General features: G+C 45.8%; 1 protein-coding gene across 1 annotated transcript in view; it reads left to right on the plus strand.

Annotated features, from left to right (window-relative positions):
* Ap4s1 (adaptor related protein complex 4 subunit sigma 1) overlaps positions 1 to 24,703 on the plus strand; it is a 37,456-nt gene that overhangs the window by 7,387 nt on the left and 5,366 nt on the right. The window contains exons 2-5 of the mRNA XM_051145842.1: positions 10,339 to 10,539; positions 14,047 to 14,133; positions 14,984 to 15,052; positions 21,174 to 21,185. Of these exons, the coding sequence (XP_051001799.1) occupies positions 10,402 to 10,539; positions 14,047 to 14,133; positions 14,984 to 15,052; positions 21,174 to 21,185 (306 nt within the window). The 5' untranslated portion in view covers positions 10,339 to 10,401. The remainder of the gene's footprint in view (positions 1 to 10,338; positions 10,540 to 14,046; positions 14,134 to 14,983; positions 15,053 to 21,173; positions 21,186 to 24,703) is intronic.

The raw sequence follows: 24,703 nt of genomic DNA on the forward strand, positions 1-24,703 counted from the left end.
TTTAAAATAACTCTATTGAACTTTGTTTCTTTTAGTTGAGGGTGGCAATCAGAATATTTGGGTTTTGCAATACTGAAGATTGAATTCCTGACTAGACCCTCAGACCATAATTGGGTATTCTAACTTGTGTCTGGCATGGGCTGGTTTTGGATGCTTTGGGGAATAGGAGTTGGTACTGGGAATTGGACCGACCTGCCTAGAAGCATGAGCTCTGTCATTGACCACACCCTGCCCTACCCTAATGAACTCTTATCACTGACCACACCCTGCCCTACCCTAATGAGCTCTTGTTAATAGTTATCAAGATTTTGCTATTTTATTACATCTACTGTTTTTTTGATTTTGGGATTTTTGTTTTGTTTTGGGTTTTTTTGTTTTGTTTTGGTTTTTCAAGACGGTTTCTCTGTGTAGCCTTGGCTGTCCTGGACTCGCTTTGTAGATCAGGCTGGCCTCAAACTCACAGCAATCCACCTGTGTCTGCCTTCCGAGGGCTGGGATTGAAGGCATGTGCCACCACAGCCCGGCCTGTATTTTTCTTTCTGCATGAGAAATATTTTAAATCTCATACTATTTCACTGATACATAAGAATCTCCACATTTTCCAAGAATCTTCACGTTTGCCAGCCCCTGCTCACTTAACATATCCTGGCTATATCCATACACTAAACCTGAACCTCCCACCTCACAAACATTCTCTCCTCCTCCTCCTCCTCCTCCTCCTCCTCCTCCTCCTCCTCCTCCTCCTCCTCCTCCTCTTCCTCCTCCTCCTTCTCTCTCTCTCTCTCCCCCTCTCCCTCCTGCCATATTCTAGATTACTTCACTCATACTTTTCATCTGGCTTTTCTTTTTTCTTTTTTAGACTTATTTATTATTTATACAGCATTCTACCCACATGGATGCCTGCAGGCCAGAAGAGGGCATCAGATCTCATTATAGATGGTTGTGAGCCACTGTGTGGTTGCTGGGAATTGAACTCAGGACCTTTGGAAGAACAGCCAGAGTTCTTAATCTCTGAGCCATCTCTCCATGCCCCATATGGCTTTTCTTGCTTATAAATGCTTTCTTGCTGTATTCTGCATGCTTTCCTTGGTTTAGTTTGTGGAGGCTGAAGAGTACCCTAGTACCACAGGTGCTTGCTGCTGTTTCATAGGGACCAGTGTTTGTTTAGATTCCAGCAGAAACCTGAGCTGCTCACAAACCGCTGTAACTCCATCTGCATGGAGTCTGATGTCCTCTCCTGGCCTCCACAGGTGCATATATACACACAGATCACATATAGCACACACATAATAAAAAAGATAATAAACACTCAGGTCAAGGCCAAACTGGTCTACAAAGTGAGTCCCAGACAGCCAGGGCCACTACACAAAGAAGCCCTGTCTTGAAAAACCAATAATTATAATAATAGTAGTAGTAGTAATAGTTAATTATGTGATATCCCTATTATTGAAATATTTTTATTTAACTACTATTAAAGTAATTTTGATATTTTTACTATTCAAAGATACAGATGATTATAAATGGAAGTATAATCAGTTTATGTGCTCTGGGGACAATTGGCAGGCTCTTAGTTGGACAATTTTAATTACCTGTTTACATTTCAGCAGGAACTATATAACATTGCTACGTTTTATTATAAAATTCAAAGTAGTAAGAAATGAGTTGGACGTGGTGGCAATCCTCTTAATCCCAGCACTAGGGAGACAGAGGCAGATGGATCCGTGAGTTTGAGACCAGCCTATTCTACAGAGCAAATTCCAGGACAGACAAAGCTATACACAGAGAAACCGTGTGTCAAAAAGAAAAGAAGCAGAAGCAGGGGCTGGAGAGATGGCTTAATGCTTAAAAGCACCACCTGCTCTCCCAGAGGTCCTGAGTTCAATTCCCAGCAACCACATGGTGGCTCACGACCATCTATAATGTGGTCTGATGCTCTCTTCTGGCCTGCAGGTGTACATGCAGGCAGAGCACTGTATACATGGTAATAAATAAATAAAACTTTTTTTTTTTTTTTTTTGGTTTTTCAAGACAGGGTTTCTCTGTGTAGCCTTAGCTACCCTAGACTCACTTTGTAGACCAGGCTGTGCTCGAACTCAACAGTGATCCGCCTGCCTCTGACTTCTGACTTCTGAGTGCTGGGATTAAAGGTGTGTGCCACCACGCCCAGCAAATAAATAAATCTTAAAAAAAAAAAGAAGAGCAAAACAAAGTAAGAATGATACTTAGGGGCTGGAGAGATGGCTCAGCAGTTAAGAGCACTGTCTGCTCTTCCAGAGGGCCTGAGTTCAGTTCCCAGCAACCACATGGTGGCTCACACCCACCTATGATGAGATCTGATGTCCTCTTTTGGCATGCAGATGTACATGCAAATAGAGCACTCATATACATATAATAAATAAATAAATAAATTCTTTAATTTAAAAAAAAGGAATGATACTCAATTTAGTACATGCCTGAAATTGTCTTGGTCCATTTTTGCCTGCTATATTTTTTTTTTAGAGGTAGAAAGGAAGCTAAGTAATGGTGGCCCACTACATTAGTCCCAGTACTTGGGAGACAGAGGCAGGCAGACCTCTGAGTTCAAGACCAGCCTAGTCTGCAGAGTCAGTTCCAGGAAAGCCAAAGTTACACAGAGAAACAGTCTCAGAAAGAAAAGAAAAAAGAAAAAAAAAGAAAAATTAGCTCAGCTTTCTCAAGGAACAAACCAGATTTAAGAATTTCTGCACGAGTGGCACAGGCCTTTAATCCCAGCACATGGGAGGCAGAGGCAGGAGGATCTCTGTGAGTTTGAGGCCAGCCTGGTCTACAAAGTGAGTCCAGAACAGCCAAGGCTACACAGAGAAACCCTGTCTCAAAAAACCAGAAAACAAAAACAAAAAGAATTTCAGAGATATGTTAGTCACAAATATTTGGGGATTTGTTTTGACAGAGATTTATACAGCCTAGACTGAACCTCAGCTCACTATGCAGCTGTGAATGGTTTAGACTTGCCAGCCTCCACCTCCCCACCACATCTGGCCTTAATCACAGATACTAAGCACATTCTACACAATGTTATATGCCATGCCCCACATGGCTCCCAAAGATGGGCCTAATTGTGGCATTGAATCAATGAAAAGACAGATGGATACATGGACAGAAAAAATGGCATCAGATGATCTGGCTCCTCAGCTGGAAAAACCGTAGCTCCCTGAAGTGCAGTGTGTCTATTATATAGAGTTGAGTAGAGAAGCAGTTACTGCATACAGCCAGAGAAGACAACAGGTTACTACATGCAGATAAACAAGGAGGCGGAGTTAGAACATGCAGATAGACAAGGAGGCGGGGTTAGAACATGCAGACAAGGAGGCGGGGTTAGAACATGTAGACAAGGAGGCGGGGTAAGAGCATGCAGACAAGGAGGCGGGGTAAGAACAAGCAGATCGACAAGGAGGCGGGGTTAGTCATTTCCACCCTTCTCTACAGGTATTAGTGACATCTTGTAGGACCCTGGGATATGGATGTGTTCTGGCAGCTGTGTGTCCATCTAGTCTCACGAGTCTTGGATTCTATAGCTTGTCTATGCTAACTTAGGAAACCTTCTTTTCCAGAAACTGGGAGGGGCCTCGGTCAGTAAGGTGCGTCCCCCGGAAGCCTGAGAACCTGAGCTTGGATGCCCAGCACCCACATAAAAAAGCCAGGGGTAGCAGTAGACATCCGTAATCCTGTCACCGGCCTTGCAGAGACAGGTGGGGCCTGCCAGCCAGCCAGGCAAGCCACATCAGTCAGCCTGAGCTTCACTGAGAGACCTTGTCCAGAAAATAAAGTAGATGGCTGACAAGGTGGCTTTAGGGGATACAAAAAGCACTTGCTATGACGACCTAACAGTACTGACTTGTGAAAGTTGTCTTCTCACTTCCACATGCACTATGACACACACACCTTCATACATACACACACACTAACAACAATAATAAATAAACAAAAATGAGATGAAACGCAATTGAGGGAGATGCCCAGTGTCGTCATCTGGGCGCCAGATGTGCACACACAACCTACAAAAAAAATTAATTTTTTTTTAATTTTTTTGTTTTTCAAGACAGGGTTTCTTGTGTAGCCTTAGCTGTCCTGGAGTCTCTTTGTAATCCAGGCTGGCCTCGAACTCACAGCGATCCACCTGCGTATGCCTCCCAAGTGCTGGGATTAAAGGCGTGGCCACCGCCACCTACACACATTCTTTTCCAGTTCCCCTCCCTCTTGAGATCTTCCCTGTAAGGACACCCTCCCCCCTTGTGTGCTGTTCGCCCCAGTAGAGTTTCCATTCTCCATTCTTCCTTGTTGGACTCTACTACCTTCATTTCCATAGCAGAGCGTCCTCCACACAACAGCCTTGTGTATTGCTGAGCACAGAGTTCATAAACACAGGAAGTTCATCCCTGTTCCCTGACCACGCCCGTGCTGTCTGAGCATGTGTTCTTTATTGTTTGTTCTACCTCAGTTTACTAAGTGTTTGACTTCCTTCCCCCTGATGACTAACCAGAGACAGGTGCCTGTGCCATGCCGGCTCACTTCTCAGCACGTTCTTATCTCTTGAGTCTCCATGTTGTTTGTCCTGGCAGTGTACATTTTAAAGCAGTAACAGCTGAGTGCTCCATTGTGCACTCCTACACAGTCCTGCGATTGTGTGTGAGCATGCAAGAAAAAGCAAGGTCCTTCCAAACCTGCAGGTGCTGTAAACTGCCCTTCAGGAACCCTGCATACCCACGAGTGTCATTTCAAATGTCCTAGTCTGCCATCCTTACTCTTCAAGTCAGCAGGGGAAATGCTGCTATTATAAGGTGGAAAGCAATTTGCTCTCTCTATGTAACATCTCAGTGGGATGGATCTTTTTCCATCTCACTTTACCACTTAATGCAACCAGGACATTTAATGGCAAAATTTTCACCATGGATATCTCTTTGAAATACTTTTTTTTCCTTTTACCTGGCCTTTGAAATACAAATATATGTTTATAATTTATTTAATTTTTTTTTAGATTTTGTGTGTGTGTGCGCGTGCACACACACACACGTGTGTGCATACACATACATACGCCATTGTTGGACCCTGCTGTTAAGGTCGAAGTCTGGGGGTAGACTCCCTTCCTCTGCTGGGTTCCTTCCTCTCCACCTGATCTGGGGAAACCCCTGATCCTCTAAGGAGAGTCACACAGCCCTCAGGGAGATTCCAGGCCCAACCCTTTCCTAATAATAAACCCATTCAGTGTGCACCTGGGGGTTCCTGAAACTACCCTCCCCATGCTAATGACATGTTTTGGTACCTTAGCTTTCAGTCAGTGACCTTTTTCCATACCTCTAACTGTACCTAGAACTCCCTCACCCAACCCCCCCCCCATGGGATAATTAAGTATTGTGTTTCCCTTCTTTTGATAGGACTGTGCTACTGCATGTAAAGGAAGTATCCCTGGCACTCCTAACCCAAGCAAATCAAACACCTTCACCCCCCCCCCAAACCCTTCCCACAGCCTGAGGTGTATAATGTCCCTGATTCATGAAATAAACTCTCTCCATTCCTCCACCATGACCCTCTGAGAGTTGCTGCTTCATCGCTGAACCTTCTGTTTGTTTGTTTTTCGAGACAGGGTTTCTCTGTGTAATAGCCCTGGCTGTCCTGGACTTACTTTGTAGACCAGGCTGCCCTTGAACTCACAGAGATCCTCCTGCCTCTGCCTCCCCAGTGCTGGGATTAAAGGCGTGCACCACAATGTCCGACTCATCGCTGAACTTTCTAACTCCGCTGCCTAGCCAGGCTTGCTCAGAGCACAAGCCCCTGCCTCATCGCCTCTGCTGCTGGCCAGGCTTGCATCTGGACCACTGCTGGGTCACCTGGTGCCGCCTTCAAAGCTCTCAGAGAGGCACTGAGCTTCCACTTAGTCGAATGTTACAATTTTTTCCTCATGTGCAAAATCTGGATGTGTGTGTGTGGATGTGTGTGTGTTCATGTACATATGTGATACAAAGGTAGAAAGAAGAGAAGGTAAGAAGAGGTCTAAGGGCAGTGAAAAGGAGGGAACAGTGGAGGACAGTAGAACGTGTATGCCCTAAAGCAGAAGGAAAGGCTGTTTGGAGGAAGGAAGAGGACTAGCCAGGGTGGGGAGAGGGGACGGCAGCGAACAAAACCGAAGTGTGTGCATGTACATGCATGAAAACAGCACAGCAGACCTCTGAGCTGCTGCCTTTTCCCTGCTTACTGGCCTGTTCCCACTCAAGGAAGTACTTCCTCTATCTTAATCGACTATTAATATTACTTTAAAAATAAATCACGATGGGCATGGTGGCACATGCCTTTAATCCCAGCACTAGGGAGGCAGAGGCAGGAGAATCTCTTGTGAGTTCGGGGCCAGCCTGGTCTATAAAGCAAGTCCAAGACAGCCAAGGCTACACAGAGAAACCCTGTCTCAAAAAACTAAATAAATAAATAAATAAATCACAGTTATCTGGGTATGATGCTGCACACCTTTAGTCCCAGGCAGAGCCTGGCAGATCTCTGTGGGTTCAAGGCCAGCCTGGTCTACAAAGTGAGTCCAGGACAACCAGAGCTACATACGGAAACTGTCTCAAAGCAAACAAACAAATCACAATTGGTTCTGTTTATTTTTATGCTAATTGTTGTTGTTTCTTGAGGTAGGGTCTCATTTAGCCCAGGCTGACCTTGAACTCCTGATTCTCCTACCTCAACTTCCAAAGTGCTGGGACTGTAGGCTTATAACATCACATTTGGACACAAAAATTTTAATTGCTCATAAAAATAAAAATAAAAAAGGTGCATTAAAGCCGGGCGTGGTGGCGCACACCTTTAATCCCAGCACTCGGGAGGCAGAGGCAGGCGGATCGCTGTGAGTTCGAGGCCAGCCTAGTCTACAAAGTGAGTCCAGGATGGCCAAGGCTACACAGAGAAACCCTGTCTCGAAAAACCAAAAGAAAAAAAGTGCATTATTACATGAATAAATAACTTTGCTGAAAGGATAATTTTTTTGTTATTGTGCTGTTTTGACCCAAGGCCTCCAGTATCCCAGGCAAGCCTTGAACTCTCTACATCTTGACCTCCTGCCGCACCTCCCAAGTGTTGGCATTATAGGCATGCCCTGCCACACCCTGGCTACTGGAGGTATTTTGTAAAGAGAATAAAAGTAACATATGACTAAACACCACAGATGTGTGGCAGTTCCACCCACAGCAGGGAGTTTATCTCCCTGGAAGAGGGAGTGAATGACTAGAGGCCTCCCGCACGGCCCAGCTGTCATATCCTTGGGTGAGCTGGTCTACAAGACCCCCTGCTCTGCCTGTTCACTGAAGGAACACTGCAGCCCCAGGCTTTGCTGTACTGAGGCTAGCGTTTTTGTTTGATTTTTCAAGACAGGGTTTCTCTGTGTAGCCTTGGCTGTCCTGGACTCATTTTATACACCAGGCTGGCCTTGAACTCACATCGATTCGCCTGCCTCTGCGGAGTACTAGGACTAAAGGCGTGCACCACCAGGCCCGGCAAGCCTAACCTCTTATAGCATACTGTTTGAAGTCACTTGGAGGAAGCCATCTCTCTGTTAGAGCTTCGGAAGTAGGAGGTGCCCTGGGGGAAAACCGTGTGAAGCTCAGTGCATGGGCTGGGATGCAGCTGAGAGACAGAGTGCTTTCTTACCACATGCAGGTCCTTGGGTTCAGTCCCCAGCACTGTGGGGAAGAGGGGGGCTAAAAGGTAAAGCAAACACCATCCCCTAATGTTATCTGTAGCTCCAACAAGGAAATGGTAATAATAGCCAATCATAGAGTAAGCAGTGGCAGACCAGACCCTTTGCCTTGGCGTGTCACCTCATCTCACTTCCATAAGCCAGAAGCAGCTGTCCAACTGGGGTTCAAGCAACCTGGAAGAATACTGCAGGCAAGTGGCAAAGCCACAGCTTCCCAGCTGTGTCATCCAAAAGTTGAAGCTTTCAGGTTACACATTCTCTTAATCTCAAGTGGGTAAAATCCCTAGTAAATAGCACTTACTGGTTGGTGTCTTGCTTTGTTTAGCAATTTCACCCAACCTCCTGCAATACTCTCTCTCTCTCTCTCTCTCTCTCTCTCTCTCTTTCTCTCTTCTCTCTGCCCCCCCCCCCGTGTGTGTGTGTGTGTGTGTGTGTGTGTGTGTGTGTGTGTGTGTCTTGGCCTCTATAACTTGGCTGGAGTTCTGCTTAGTCTCAGAACTACTCATTTGCATTTGCCAAAGGTAGAATTCTTCCATGTAATCTTAGAAGGGCCTAGCTCATTGTAGATCTTTTTTTTTTTTTTAATTAAAGTGTGTGTGTGTGTTGCTTGCCTTGATGTAAATGTGCCACAAAAGTCCCTGATGCCCACAGACGCCAGAAGAAGGCATCATATCCCCTGGAGCTGAAGTTACAGATTGTTGTGAGCTGCCATGTGTGTGTTGGGTACCAAACCAGGTCTATAGAGGAGTTTAATTCAGAGTGTGGCTGCTCTGGCAAGAGATCACATCCAAAGTCATTCTAGGTCTGTGTGAGCCAGCTGGAATACAAGCACACCTTTAATCCAGGATACAGAGGCAAGAAGATCTGAGTCCAAGGCCAGCCTGGTATAGAGCAAGTTTCAGGTAAAGAAAAGCTTAGGTCCAGATGTGGTAATACGTGCCTTTATTCCAAAACAATTAAGGTAAAGTTAGTTTGTAGAAGGAAGCATCCATGTTTGAAAGTGATGTCTATTGTAGAAACATGCATTATTCTTTCCTTTCTTTCTTTCTTTTCTTTTTCTTTTTCTTTTTTTTTTTTTTTTTTTTAAGATTTATTTATTATGTATAGTGTTCTGCCTGCAAGTTCAACTGCCTGACAGAAGAGGGCACCAGATCTCATTATAGATGGTTGTAAGCCACCATGTGGTTGCTGGGAATGAACTCAGGACCTTTGGAAGAGCAGCCAGTGCTCTTAACCTCTGAGCCACCTCTAAACCCGAGTTTCTCACTCTTTAGCCCAGCCTAGTCTCGTGCACACCACACTGAGCTACTTAGCGAGACTGCTAAAGTTCTTTATATTCTGTGTGAGCACCTGGATGTCCTAGGGCCATTCTTTTTAAAAATGATTTTATTAATTATTTTATTGTGTGTATGTGTGTATCTGTGTGGGGTGTGTGCACATGCGTATAGATACCTGTAGAGACCAAAAGAGGGGGAGCTGGAGATATAGATGGTTGTAAACCGCCTAATATGAGTAAGGAGAACTGAGCTCTGAGCCTCTGGGGAACAAGTCTTTCAGTGCTGAGCCCTCCCTGCAGCCCCCCTCCGCTCACTGCTGAGCCCTCCCTGCAGCCCCCCTCTGCTCACTGCTGAGCCTTCCCTGCAGCCCCCTTTTGCTCACTGCTGAGCCCTCCCTGCAGCCCCCTCTGCTCACTGCTGAGCCCTCCCTGCAGCCCCCTCTGCTCACTGCTGAGCCCTCCCTGCAGCCCCCTTCTGCTCACTGCTGAGCCCTCCCTGCAGCCCCCTCTGCTCACTGCTGAGCCCTCCCTGCAGTCCCCTTCTGCTCACTGCTGAGCCCTCCCTGCAGCCCCCTCTGCTCACTGCTGAGCCCTCCCTGCAGCCCCCTTCTGCTCACTGCTGAGCCCTCCCTGCAGCCCCCTCTGCTCACTGCTGAGCCCTCCCTGCAGCCCTCCTCTGCTCACTGCTGAGCTCTCCCTGCAGCCCCCTCTGCTCACTGCTGAGCCCTCCCTGCAGCCCTCACCACAGCTGTTCTTGCTGTGCTCCAGCCTGCAACCACGTGCACTGCCCAGAGCCTTCATCACCCTGCTTTCCCAGCCACAGAGCCTGTCCTAGGTCATTCCTCAAGACTCTGCTACTGTGCCTTTCTCTGGGATGTCCTTCCTAAGCCTCCTGTAGTGGTCCCTTTGTGGACCCTTGGAAGTGCACCTGTCACAGTCACAATTTGTCACTTCACACTGCTGGTGTTTGCTTCTTGGTCTAGCATTTGTTTGATGATATAAAAACCAGAAAAGCAAAAATGATCACATCTTCATTTCCTTATTATTCTGGTGTTTGTAGCATCCTTGGTGGGTACCAAACTCAATGAACTGAACGGTGGGCACTGAAACTTAATAAATTGACAGAGTGTGAGTACAAGGACCGTGCATGCTCAAAGTCGTTAAGTGATAACTGGTGGAAATTGTGTATGGTTCTTATTTGCTTAAACCTCAGTTAGTTCTTAGGATTGAGTACTGCTGTGTCAAATAGTTTATTTGCTCTGGCTCATCTATAGAACGAACAGGGTTGGGGTGAGTCTTTGAGAAATGTCATCTTGCCTTTCTGTTGTTTATTCTCCAGGTTCTAGCTGCTGGCTGTGACTTTAAAATTATATTTGGAAAGAAACTGGCCAAAGGGTGCAAAATGATCAAGTTTTTCCTTATGGTGAACAAGCAGGGGCAGCCCCGGCTGTCTAGGTACTATGAGCGCATGGAGCTGAGTCAACGCACGCTTCTGGAAGCAGAGGTCATCAGGGGCTGTCTGTCCCGGTCCAGCGAGCAAGTGAGTGGCTGCTGCCATTTGTTCTCTGTGGAGGCAACTCCGCCTTCATGACTTTCTCGTTGCTGTCTTGGGGGCCATTATTTTCTCTGAACTATATTTCTTCAAGGGCAAGTAGGGGAAGGCAGATGAAAGGCAGCGCGGCTCTTACCAGCCCTGTAAAAGAATAGCAAGAAGCAAACCCGGAAAGTCTTGGGTTTTTATTTAGGGTGGTTGTCTTAGTAAATCATAAAAATAGCTGCTAAATTTACTCCTGCTCGAAGACAGCGCTCTTTTTTTGTTCATATGAATTTAGCCCTTAGAACTCTCAGCCGTGTCTGTGGCTGGTGGCTTTCTGTAAGCCAAACCAGGAAGGTCAGATGACTGACTAGCATGGCAGGGAAAACTCAAGACCCATATGACGCCAGAGGATAATAATACAATTTCCATGTGGATAATAATTCTTTTCCACTTACCATCTTTTGTAAAATATACAACCAATGTAATGCCAGAACTAGTAATTTTTAAACAAACTTATTTTGAACTTGCTTTTTTAGATTATGTAGATAAGAGAAATGGAAGTTAACAGAACAAATAAAATAACAAATCTATTCCTCCTGCCAGAACCTGGAGGCCGAATACTTTGATAACATAGTAAGATCGCCTTTGTGGCCCTGAGGTGTGAGTGCTGGCTTTAGGGCTCTTCACCGGCCACTCCACTCCACTGCTGCACATTTTAAAAATGGAGTCTGTTTTTGCAAAGAACTTAGAGAATTATTTAATCTGAGTCTAGCTGTCAAATCTCTTAGAGAGCATTGGACAAGTGTTACAAAGTTAGAATCACCCCCCCTTTTTTTTTTCTCAGTTCTCCATCTCACCACCCTGGAGGTTGCCTGTGTCAGCATCAGCTGTCATAAAATTCTAAATTGCATCAACACGTAGAGGTTGAACATTACAAGTGTGTTTCCTTGCTTTAAAATCAGCTTTCCAATTGCAATCTCTCCTGGTTCCTCTTTGAATTACTCCTGCGGCCTGCTGTGGGCACATGCTGCTCGATGGCATCAGATGGAAACAGGAACTATTTAAAACTATGTTTGTCACCACATGTGGGAAACACTGAGGGGGGGAGGTGGGGAGGAAGGCAGAGAGGGAGAGGGAGAGAGAGGCCTATTGGCGTCTTCCGGAAGTCCACAAGCCTGCCATAATTTAAACAGCATTTCCACCAGAAGTTTACCCTTTGTGTTGTTGCTGTTTTGGGCTTTTCTTTTTTTTTCTTTTTTGGTTTTTCGAGATGGAGTTTTTCTGTATAGCCTTGGCTGAAGTTTACCCTTTGGAAAAAAAATATTGGTAGATCTTTTTGGAGTACTCTAAAATTATTTTTATTTTAAAAAGCATCAGGCACCAGAGTGTCATAAAAACCATCTTAGTTTCATTCTGTCCAAAGATGTGCTTGGTTTTTGTTTTGTTGTGTCAGAAATCCTTGTGAGCCAGGCATGGTGGCTCACGCCTTTAATCCTAGCACTTTACTTTAAAAACGGAAAATCTAGTTCAAGGCCAGCCTGGTCTACAAAGCAAAGGCTACACAGAGAAACCCTGTCTCGGAAAGAAAGAAAGAAAGAAAGAAAGAAAAGAAAGAAAGAAAGAAAGAAAGAAAGAAAGAAAGAAAGGAAGGAAAAGAAAAGAAAAGATTCAGTTCTTTCAAATAGATGTGTTGCCTTGAAAGGTCCAACTGACAACAATCTCAGTGGCCCTACAGTGAACCAGAAGCTACAACATGACCCTGTCTTGGCTGTGCTTATCCTGGTTATTTTTTTATTGTTTTTGAGACAGAGTCTTGCTTTGTAACCCAAGCTGACTTTAAACTTTCAGTGTTCGTGCCCTAGCCTCCCCAGTGCTGACGTCACAGCCCTGTACCACCTGACTTGGCTCTGTACCCTAATTTTATTTATTTATTTTGGTTTGGTTTTTTATTTTATTTATTTATTAATTGTTTGGTTTTTTGAGACAGGGTTTCTCTGTGTAGCCTTGGCTGTCCTAGACTCACTTTGTAGACCAGGCTAGCCTCGAATTTACAGAGATCCGCTTGCCTCTGCCTCCCGAGTGCTGGGGTTAAAGGTGTGAGCCACCATGCCCAGCTTTGGGTTTTTTTTTTTTTTTTTTTTTTTTTTTTTTTTGGTTTTTTCGAGACAGGGTTTCTCTGTGTAGCCTTGGCCATCCTGGACTCACTTTGTAGACCAGGCTGGCCTCGAACTCACAGCGATCCGCCTGCCTCTGCCTCCTGAGTGCTGGGATTAAAGGCGTGCGCCACCACGCCCGGCTTCCAGCTTTGGTTTTTAAATTTAAGGTAGATCTATATTCTGGATCCTAGGTTGTCCATAAATTTGAGACACCTCGGTCTAGCCTTGAATTAAAGTCATGAGCCACCATGCTTGGGTCTATCCTTTTATATCAAGCCCTGAAGCTGGGCATGGTGGTGCAGACCTTTAATCCCAGCACTGGGGAGGCAGAGGCAGGTGGATCTCTATGAGTTCTGTGAATTCAAGGCCAGCCTGGTCCACAAAGAGAAAGCCAGGACAGCCAGGGTTACACAGAGAAACCCTGTCTCAAAAAAGGAAACCAAATCAAAGCAAACCAAACCAAGCCCTGGAATTCCTCCGTGGTATACAGACTGCCAAGACCCCTCCTTCTGGAGGGTCTCCATAACCAAACATGCAGCTTCGTTCTCAGGCACACTGTGTGCCCAAGAGCAAAGCCACTAAGTTTATGCTCCTTCCCATTTGGCCAAGCTGTGCTTGACACTGAAGACTTCCGCTATACCTGTGGCTTTCCATCTACTTCTGGTAGCCCTGTGTGCAGCCACTGAAGGAAACAGACTAGTTATTAATTCATAAGAAGCAATATTTATAAAAGAAAATCTTGTCTAACATCTGCTGCACAAAGGCCACTGTTACATAATTTGTAAAATAATCTACATCGATTCTTTTCATGAATCTAGGAAAAAGAAGTTACGTACAGGAGATAGTGGGCGGATGCTAGGTTACTTGTGCTGGCTCCTCTGTGACTTTTAGGGGGGCGGTTATTTGTTTGTTTTTTGAGACAAGGTATCTCTGTGTAACCCTGGCTGTCCTAGACTCACTTTGTAGACCAGACTGGCTTCGAACTCACAGCAATCGCCTACCTCTGCCTCCCAAGTGCTGGGATTAAAGGCGTGGGCCACCACCGCCCGGCTCTGCTAATAACTCATTAGCTTTGTTTGCTGAACAACACAGGGAGCCAAGAAAAGGAATGAAAGAGAGGCACAAGGGGGACGCATGTGATCCCTCGGACTTTACCGAGACTGCTCCTCCTCCTAGAGAAGCTTCTAGTAAACCACTGATTGCTGTCAGAAGCCTGCAAAGGTTGTTTAACATTTTAATGTTGAAATTTCTAGGAGTGTGTTGGCATGTCTTAAGGCTTAACCTAGGAATTAGGCATGCTGTTGGAAGGTACCTCTGTCACCCAGACATTAACGTCTCACTGTCTTTCATCTAGTGCTCGTTCATTGAATATAAGGATTTTAAACTGATCTATCGGCAATACGCAGCTCTCTTCGTTGTGGTTGGAGTTAATGACACGGAGGTAAGATGCCAGAAAACGCCAGGAGGTGGTGGTGTACACCTTTAATCCCAGCACTCGGGAGGCAGAGGCAGGCAGGTCTCTGTGAGTTCCAGGCCAGCCTGGTCTACAGAGTTCCAGGACAGGCAAGGCTACACAGAGAAACCGTGAAAACCCAAATAAATAAATAAATAAATTAATTAATTAATTAATTAAAAGATGCCAGAAAAGCCTTGGAAGATGGAAGACTTTTCTTCTCCTTAAGTTGAAGTTTCTTTTTTACTTGCTCCCTGAGAACTAGTAAGCCTCTTTCAGCATCTGGGTCTCAGTGGCAGCTGGTTAAGGGCGGCAGTGGAGCTCACACCTCTAACCGGGGCTCTGGAGTTTCAGTTTGACCACATTCATTATGGACTGGAACAGTCTTAAAATAGATGTCTTTTAAAATGCCTGGATTACAGGCATGTACCACCATACTCAGTTTATGTGTTGCTTGGGGCTAAGTTCAGGGCTTCATGCATGTGGGCAGCATCCTAGGTACGCACTCTACATCCTTAGCCACAGCACTGTCTTCACACATCCCAGAGCCCTCTGCACATCACTGACTGGGATGTTGCTCTAAAGCCTCACACTGGGCTTTTTTTTTTTTTACCCGCAGGCATGATAAAATTAACTACAGCTAGCTGGGCGTGGTGGCGCACGCCTTTAATCCCAGCACTCGGGGAGGCAGAGGCAGGCGGATCGCTGTGAGTTCGAGGCCAGCCTGGTCTACAAAATGAGTCCAGGATGGCCAAGGCTACACAGAGAAACCCTGTCTCGAAAAACCAAAAAAATAAAATAAAAAATAAAAAATTAATACAGCTTTCTCTTATTTCAGAATGAGATGGCTGTTTATGAATTCATACAGAATTTTGTGGAAGTTTTAGATGAGTACTTCAGCAGAGTGGTAAGTCTGATGGCTAAAAAATGGTTTAACCCAGCTTTCCAGAAATTGAGTCATTTAAGCAACACCAATCACCAATCAAGAAAATTCCCCACAGGCTTGTTGAAAATGGAAGCATTTTATCAGTTGAAGTTCTTCCCAGATAATTCTAGTTTATATCAAGTTGACAAAAACTTAAGTAGCACAAAGCAACTCTGAAAAACCCAGGCCCTTCTAAGCACTTTACAGTCCATCAGGACATTTCCCTCTAACTGGTGTCTTACATTCCTTTTGCTTTCCTTCCTAAGAGAACAGAACTCTTTTTTACTTTAGGAATTGTTACCAGCCAGGTGGTGGTGGCATATACCTTTAATCCCAGCACTGGGAAGCAGAGGCAAGCAGGTCTCTGAGTTCAAGACCAGCCTGGTCTACAAAATGACTTCCAGAACAACCAAGGCAGAGAAACCCCATCTGGAATACCAAAAGGCAAACCAACAACAAAAAGAATACTTTCCAAACTGGACATAGCAGTAAACATCCATATAGCCTCACTTAGGAGATAGAGTGAGAGGATCAGGATTCGAGGTTATGTTATCCTGGCTGCATAGCAAATTCAGACTGGCCTATCCACAGAAGGCTCATCTCAAAGGAAAAAGGACCAGGGGCTGGTGGAGTGGCACCTGAGAGATGGTTCAGATGTTAAGAACACTAGTTCTCACAGAAGGCATGGATTTGGTTGCCAGCACCCACATGGAAGCTACATAGAGTCAGCCATAAGTCCAGTTCCGGGGGATCAGATGCCCTCTTCTGGCCTCCATGGGTGCCAGGCACACATGTACTACACATGTGGTGCACATGTCGTACACAGACATACATGCAGACAGAACACCTGTTACACATAAAATAAGAGAAGGGGGAGAATCATTTTCATCTACAGTGTTGCTTTACTGTCAGAAGTCAATTTCCCCTTAGGAACATGCTTCCCAGCCATCCTTTTCTAGAAGTGTTAATAGCTATATTGAATATAATTCTGTAGGCCGGTAGTGGTGGCACACGCCTTTAATCCCAGCACTCCAGAGGCAGAGGCAGGTAGATCTCTGTGAATTTGAAGCCAGCCTGGTCTACAAAGTGAGTCCAGGACAGCCAAAGAAACCCTGTCTCGGGGGAATAAAAAAAGAAAGAAATATAATTCATGTACTATAAAATGTTCCCATTTAAAGTATAGTATATAATCACATTTTAGTACTTAACAATCTTACAGCTATCACCACTGTCACTTAAAGGAAATCACATCACGTGACAGATAAGCATACTCATCAGCATTTCCCGGGTGAGCTCCTCAAGCTACTCCATGTTACCACCGATTTGTCTCCAGATGTTCTAGATGCATCACAGAAATCAAATCGTGTGCTGTGGACTTCCGCAGCTTGTCTCTTACTGATTGATTGGTTTTTGAGACAGGGTTTCTCTGTGTAGCCTTGGCTGTCCTGGACTGTCTTTTTTTTTTTTTTTTTTTTTTTTTTTTTTTTTTTTGGTTTTTTCGAGACAGGGTTTCTCTGTGTAGCCTTGGCTGTCCTGGACTCGCTTTGTAGACCAGGCTGGCCTCGAACTCACAGCGATCCGCCTGCCTCTGCCTCCCGAGTGCTGGGATTAAAGGCGTGCGCCACCACGCCCGGCTGTCTTGATTCATTCTTTTGTTACCTTAGTTTCGAGGGATGCGTAGCTGGAACTCAGAACCTCCCCCCCCCCCACCCCCGCCATTTCAGGCTGGAGTTGCAAGCACGCACCACCACTCTTATTTGCATGTATATATCTGCTTGTTTCAGTAGCTGTTGTTGAAATAAGTGCCCTTCTCCTGTGCATGACTGTCTTAGCTTCTTACTGTGATCCTAAGTAAGTGCTGACTGAGCCAGGAATGGTGGTGCCCATTTGAGGTGGCCGTAGAAGGATCCGGAGTGCAGGGCTATCACCTGCATGGCAAGGGCAAGGCCAGCATGGGTTACATGAGACCCCTTCTCAGCAAACGAAACAACAAGGTTTTGGTTTTGGTTTTTTGAGACAGGGTTTCTCTGTGTAGCCTTGGCTGTCCTGGACTTGCTTTGTAGTCCAGGCTGGCCTCGAACTCACAGCGATCTGCCTGCCTCTGCCTCCCGAGTACTGGGATTAAAAGTATGTGCCACCATGCCCAGCCAAAACAACAAGTTTAATCAAATAAGAAGCAAAAGTTTATTTCTGGTCTCTCATTTCCATTCCCCTGAACATAGCATTGCTGGTACCGTACTACCCTGACCAGTGCAGTTCTGTAGTTGGAAGTGCAGCAAGCTTGTAAACAAGAATCAGTGGACATGGCTTGTATTGTCCCCAAGAGCAGCTACAGAGCCTCCTGTGACCCAGGTGACCTTGAACTTCAAATCTCCCTTGCCCCTACCTCCCTGATCCTTGAATTATAGATAAGTACCACCACACCCAGTTCCTCCAGTGCAGAGGATTGAGCCTGGGCTTTGTGCATGCTGAGCAAGCACTCCACCAGCTGAGCTACATCCCTACCTTGCTATTTCCCAAATTTGTTTACTTCATTCTGCCTTTATATAAAAAGACTGGGAAGGAACTGCTACACGCTGCTGCTTCCTGAGGTCGTCTGTGGACACTGCTCCGTTAGTACCAAGACTGAGTGCATAATACCAAGAAGGCCACACTCTTGTTTTTGTTTTTAGGTTTTTCGAGACAAGATTTCTCTGTCTCCTTGGCTGTCCTGGACTCGCTTTGTAGACCAGGCTGGCCTTGAACTCACAGCGATCTGCCTGCCTGTACCTCCCAAGTGCTGAGATTAGAGAAAGGCGTACGCCACCACGCCCAGCAAGGCCACACTCTTGTGTAGACGCTATATCTTCTGAGGTATGGTGGGGCTGTAACCTCCAGCATGTGAGAGGTTGAGAGAGGCAAGAGAACCTCGAGTTCAAGGTCTTTCTTAATTACATGGTGGGGTGGAAGCCAGCCTAGATGACATATGATCCTGTCTCAAAACGAGCAAGAAAGTTAGGTCTTTAACTCACTTTCTGTGGCCTGAGGTGAATTTTAGAAGACTCAAAGGAGGAGGAGGAGAACCATCACAGCTGGCTCTAGACTTGGCACTAAGGCCTTCCAGAAAGTTCTCCATCTCCACTGGACTACCTAGGACTGCTGTCACCCCTCCGGAGGGAGCAGCTATTTATTTTGTTATAGATAAACATAAGGGAGGGTGGCAGGGAGTGACTTTGTTTCTATAAGGAATAAAATTTTGTCCTCAGGGTGCTCCCTGTAGACAGCGGGAGACTCTTTTTTTAGTTTAAAAGAAGAAGGAGAAGAAGAGGAGGAGGAGGCCTGGCATGGTGGCGCATGCCTTTAATCCCAGCACTCGGGAGGCAGAGGCAGGCGGATTGCTGTGAGTTCGAGGCCAGCCTGGTCTACAAAGGGAGTCCAGGATAGCCAAGGATACACAGAGAAACCCTGTCTCAAAAAACCAAAACAAACAAACAAACAAACAAACAAAAAACAACAACAGCTTTTCATGGGAAACTAGCCAGTTTTTATCACCTCCATGCAGGGGTCTGCAGACTCTGGCACCAACCAGCAGTGTAAACTGGGAATTTGCTGGAAATGCAAACTCTGGGCCCCACCCCAGGCCAGGATCTTCAGTTGAGGCTTGTCATCAGTCTCTAACCAATGGGGCTTGGAAGATGGCTGCTGGTCTGTGAATGTAATTTCCAAAATGTTTTAAAGCAGGGAGAATAAATGGAGGCTCATACATTGTTGCTACAAGGTTTTAAGTTATTGTTGTATGCACTTACTAAAAATAAGCAGCACATGTGGAATTATAGCTGTAATTTTAGGGAGAGAGTCAGTGACTGTATGAATCACAGAAGTCAAGACACAGTTTTAACTTCTTCCAGGTGTAGGATTTGTGCTGCTCTGGGGATGACCCTGTCCATGACCCAGCAGAATAGAGAGATAGCAAGAAGGAAGAGTGTGGGCAAAAAGCAAGGGCCCCACGTTCGCCAGCGGGCCCTGTCAGCTAAGATTTGTTTTTAGCTTGTAAGGTTTTGGTTTTGGTTTTTGGTTTCTCAAGACAGGATTTCTCTGTTCTGGACTCACTCTGTAGACTGGGTGGGCTGGCCTTGAACTCACAGAGAACTGCCTGCCTCTCCCTCCTGAGTGCTGGGATTACAGGTATGCACCACCTTGCTCCCATCTTGCTTTGTAAATTTTGAGCATTCTTTGTGGGCTATTTTTATATTAGACAGTTTCAACATTTTAAATTTGCAAATGCAGGCCAGCGGTGGTGGCACACACACCTTTAATCCCAGCACTCGGGAGGCAGAGGCAGGCAGATCGATGTGAGTTCAAGGCCAGCCTGGTCTACAAGGGGGTCCAGGACAGCCAAGGCTACACAGAGAAACCCTGTCTCAAAAAACAACCCCCAAAAATTGGAAATGCATTTCATTCTGTTGAACCAAGAAACACATCTCGGTGTCATATTTTCTAAAACAAAAGCCAAACCAGTTAGTTTCTGGAGGTTCCCAGTGAGCACCACTGCTGTGGAAAGAGGCAGCCTGTTTCCTGTCCCTCCCTGTCACATATGATCTCATTTCCACTTCCTGTTCCCCTGTGCATAACTATTTTATTGACAAAAATAAGTACAGATAATCAGGAGAAAGAGGATTATCTGTGGCATTATCTATTTGTGAAGACTCAGATTGTACACCGCCAGAGTAAAGGCTAGTGTGGACCCTGTGTGTGTGAGTGAGCTGTGTGGACCCTGTGTGTGTGAGTGAGCTGTGTGGACCCTGTGTGTGAGTGTGAGCTGTGTGGACCCTGTGTGTGTGAGCTGTGTGGACCCTGTGTGTGAGTGTGAGCTGTGTGGACCCTATGTGTGTGTGTGAGTTGTGTGGAGCCTGTATGTGTGTGTGAGCTGTGTGGAACCTGTGTGTGTGTGTGAGCTGTGTGGAACCTGTGTGTGTGTGTGAGCTGTGTGTGTGTATGTGTGTGAGCTGTGTGGACCCTGTGTGTGTGAGTGAGCTGTGTGGACCCTCTGTGTGTGTGTGTGTGTGTGTGTGTGTGTGTGTGTGTGCTGTGTGGACCCTGTGTGAGTGAGCTGTAGCAGACAAGTAACAAAGCATCCCTAGGTGCTTCAGTCCCTTATGTATAGCGGTTGGTGTCTGCATGCCACCGACACACACACTCCCATAAACTCCCCAAATGACTGAATGCGCCTAGCACGGAGCAAATGCTGTATGAGTAGCTGCGACACCTCAGAAGTCACGGAAGAGTAAAAAGGTGTTTGTGTTCAGTGCAAGCACAGGTTGTTCCAAGCAGTTCACACAGTGCTTGCTTGAACTAATGGACATGCAGTTCATGAACACAGAGGACTGACTGCATACCACTTTTTAATATTATGTAATTTTAAGGTGTGGAGATCGACCCCAAGGCATTAAAAATATCACTGTACCCCTGAGCTACATCTCCAAGGTTGCACAGCATCTGATAACGTGCATTTTACTTAGCAGCCTGCTAGTAGGTGCACATCTGCATCGTCGTTGATGGCTATGTTACCTAACTCATCCCCCTTGACAGTGTCTTGGATTATTTATTATCAGTAGTTTGCTATTATAATACCTTCACTCTGATTATCCTATCGTTATCCCTGCCTCCTTAAGATAAAGTCCTACAGTAAATCAGTGGCTGCCAATCATATGGCTAAGGCTTCTGATATGTGAATTAGATTACACACCGTCTACAAAGGTTGAGTTACTTTATTATTCCCCACACTTTTTGTTTGGTTTTGGTTTTGTCTGGCATGCCGAGACAGGATCTTGCTCTATTATCTTAGGAAGGCCTGAGTTCGTGGCATTCCTCTGGCTTCTGTTTCCCAAGGTTACAGGCGTGACCCACCAACCCTGCTTCTTCCCCTACTTCCTGACCTGCAGCTTTCTTCTCCTTTGCCTATTTTAAATCACAGTTCCCAGCTCGGGGCTCCACCTCTGGGCTCCAGCAGGTTTAAGAGCGGCACTTGCTGCCTCAGGCTGGGGCAGAGCAGTTCCTGTGTGCTCAGATGACCTGCTTTCTAGGGTCATCTTCTCACTGTGTTCCTGTTTGTTTTCTTTTTCAGAGCGAACTAGATGTATCCTTTTTCGGTACGTTTTTTCATGCTATGTGGCAAAGCACACTCAGGGTGCACTGAGGTAAGTGCCACCGCACAGGAAGATGGCTTGGCAGAGTCCAGGACACTGGTCATCTGCCGCAAGTGGTACACAGAGCCTGCCAGCCTTCCTTTCAAAGGCAGTGCCTCAAAAGATTCCCTTCTTTTTCTCTAAACAAATCACTGAGGTGGTGGCATTTAAAATAACTTCTAGAGGCCGGGCGTGGTGGCGCACGCCTTTAATCCCAGCACTCGGGAGGCAGAGGCAGGCGGATTGCTGTGAGTTCGAGGCCAGCCTGGTCTACAAAGTGAGTCCAGGATGGCCAAGGCTACACAGAGAGACCCTGTCTCGAAAAACCAAAAAAAAAAAAAAAAAAAAAAAAAAAATAAAATAAAATAAAATAACTTCTATATGGGGCTGGACGGTTGACTCAGTAGTTAAGAGCTACCCTTCCAGGACCCATATAGCAGCTCACACCTGTCTGTAACTCCACTTCCAGGGTTTTTGACACAGTATATATATATATGCAAAACACCAATGCACATGAAATAAAAATAAATGATATATTTAAAAATAGCTATTATACATTGGTTTAACTTGCTCTCATCAGACACATGTGTTCAAAATGTGTATCCCACAAAAGAAGTGCTTGATTTTCTCAGAGGCTGAATTTTCAGGCCTCTAGGATAAATCCCCAGAAATCACCTCATTAATAGAAGGGGGCATTCTGGGAAAGGGGCTGGAGGGGTAAAGACATCGCCTAGCTTATGTTCATTTTTTAAAAAGATTTATTTATTTATTTATTTAATGTATATGGGTACTTTGTCTACATGCACATCTGCCTACCAGAAGATGGCATCAGACAGTTCTGAGCTGCCATGTGGGTGCTAAGAATTGAACTCAGGACCTTTAGAAAAGCGGTGATTGCTCTTAACCACTGAGCCATCTCTCCAGCACCCCCCCCCCCCTTTTTTTTAATAGCAGAAAGTTTGTTTCTTTCTTCTCTTTTAAATCAAAACTGTCTGTGGGCACTGGGGCTGCAGCTCAGTGGTAGAACAGCTGCCAAGCAGTCCCAGCACCTTACAACAGAATAACCATGCCAGGGGCCCAGATGTGGCCCAGCACTCCCCAGGTCTTTAGAGGTCTCCAACTGTGATATGTTGACTTCTAATATTATTTTTCTTCAAAATTTTGCCTGCTTTGGGCTAGAGAGATGGTGCAGTGCTTAAGAGTGCTCATTGCTCTTCTGAGCACTCAGGCGGGGCAGCTTCCACCTCCTGTGGCTGCAGCTCCAGGGGTTCCAGTGCCCTCTTCTGGAGTCCTTAACATGGAGTGCACATAAATGCATCTAGGGCCAGACATGGTGGTGCACGCCTTTAATCCCAGCACTCAGGAGACTCCAGACCAGCCTGGTCTGCCAATGAGTTCTAGGCCAGCCATTGCTACACTGTTTCCCAAAGAGCAAATAATAAAAATAAAAATAAATTAATTTATGCAGACCCACATGAGGTAATATAAAAGATAAAGATTTTATTTAAAAAATATGCCTGTCTGCATATTAAAGGTGTGGTGGCCACACCTTTAGTCCCAGCACTCGGGAAGCAGAGGCAGGTGGATCAATGTGAGTTCGAGGCCATCCTGGTGTGCAAAGTGAGTCCAGGAGGGCTACACAGAGAAACCCTGTCTCAAAAAAAACCCAAAAACAAACACACTATGTGTGCGTGTGCGTGTCATTTGAAAGTGATAAAGACGAGCCGGGCTTGGTGGCTCACGCCTTTAATCCCAGCACTCAGGAGGCAGAGGCAGGCGAATCGCTGTGAGTTCGAGGCCAGCCTGGTCTACAAAGTGAGTCCAGGATGGCCAAGGCTACACAGAGAAACCCTGTCTCGAAAAACCAAAAAAAGAAAGTGATAAGGACATCTTTTGAAAACATACCAGGTTAAAAATCTAAAATAATTACAACTATTTATTTATGTGTAATATTAACAGATAACAAATATATAGCATGTTCATATATGTGTGTGTTTATGGGCAGTGTGTACAGAGTAGACACCACTGCTTGAATCAGTATATTTGCATCATCCCAATCTTCTGGAGAAATAGGCACCCATTACTGTTGCTTAGAACTGTCACATTCATAAAACTCATCTGGAGACCTCTTTCTAAGTCAGCTGTGGAAAGGTGACCGCTCTGTAGTGGTGAATGACCTAAATCTATGATCCTTTTGACCTACAAGATCCTAGACTAGTGTATGTGGCCGTCTATGTTTTTAAAAAATATTTGTTTTGTTTGTTTGTTTGTTTAAGGCATGGAGGTGTTCTGTGTCATGTCTGTGCATGTATGCGCTTGGTGCCCTTGGCGGTCAGAAGAGGGCAGCAGGTCCCCCCAGAACTAGAGTCACAGATGATTGAGACCCACCAGGTGGGTGCTGGGAATCCAACCCACGTCTACTGGAAGAGCAGCAGTGCTCTTCACCACTAAGCCATCTCTCCGGCCCCATGACATTTTGTCTTAACTAAGCCATTTAAAGCAATTCAAAATAAGTCTGCTTCTAACTGGACAGGGGAGCAAAAAAGGCTTTAAAAATATATATTTAAACGACATCAGGAAAATGGTAAGAGCTAGCACACACTTCTGTAGTGTAGGTCCGGCCTTGCCACTAACTGCCCACTGTACTGAGCAAGACATTTAGTTCAGAAGGAAAATGAGACCAGAGGCGCTTATGTGCCCTCTCAGCCTGTGCTGGGACCCTGCCATGGCTCTAGGTAAAGAAGGGCTTCCTCGCAGGGCGTGGTGGCCCACGCCTTTAATCCCAGCACTTGGGAGGCAGAGGCAGGCGGATCGCTGTGAGTTCGAGGCCAGCCTGGTCTACAAAGCAAGTCCAGGACAGCCAAGGCTACATGGAGAGACCCTGTCTTGAAAAACCAAAACAAAACAAACAAAAAAAACAAAAACAAAAAACAAAAAACAAAGAAGGGCTTCTTCCAGGTCCAGCCGTTAGAGACAGGACGTGGAGCAGCAGGTGTGTCTAGGGTGTGGCTGGCTGTGCTGCAGTGGCTTATGCCGTGTTTGTCTTTGTAGACCTCGGGAATGAGTCGGCTTTCTAGTTGCAGCTTCTTTCCACACCAAGACCCACAATATGTGGGGTTGTTTTTTTCCTTCTCATCCTTTACCTTGTTGTGTTTGTTGAGACAAGGTCTCGAGCTTGCTATGCCCTGGCTCCGAGATGGAAGAGATACAGCTGTGTGTGCACCACCACATCCACAAAACCTGCTTTCATCTTGACCGGTGCTCCTCGCCATGCTGTCTATTGCGGTCCAGGGGACTCTCTCTTAAAATGTTACTATCATTTGAACCATCCAAAAAACAGCAAGTCCCAAACTCCAGACTCACAGAAGGCTCTCTCTTCCAGAGAGTCCTGTGCAGCAAACCCAGTGGCTGGAGGCTCTGCTCCAGTTCCTGCCTTCCATGGGGAGGGCAACACTTTCTACAGTTGCCA

The sequence above is a fragment of the Acomys russatus genome, chromosome 1, assembly GCF_903995435.1.
Source record: "Acomys russatus chromosome 1, mAcoRus1.1, whole genome shotgun sequence".
Classification (NCBI taxonomy): Eukaryota; Metazoa; Chordata; class Mammalia; order Rodentia; family Muridae; genus Acomys; species Acomys russatus.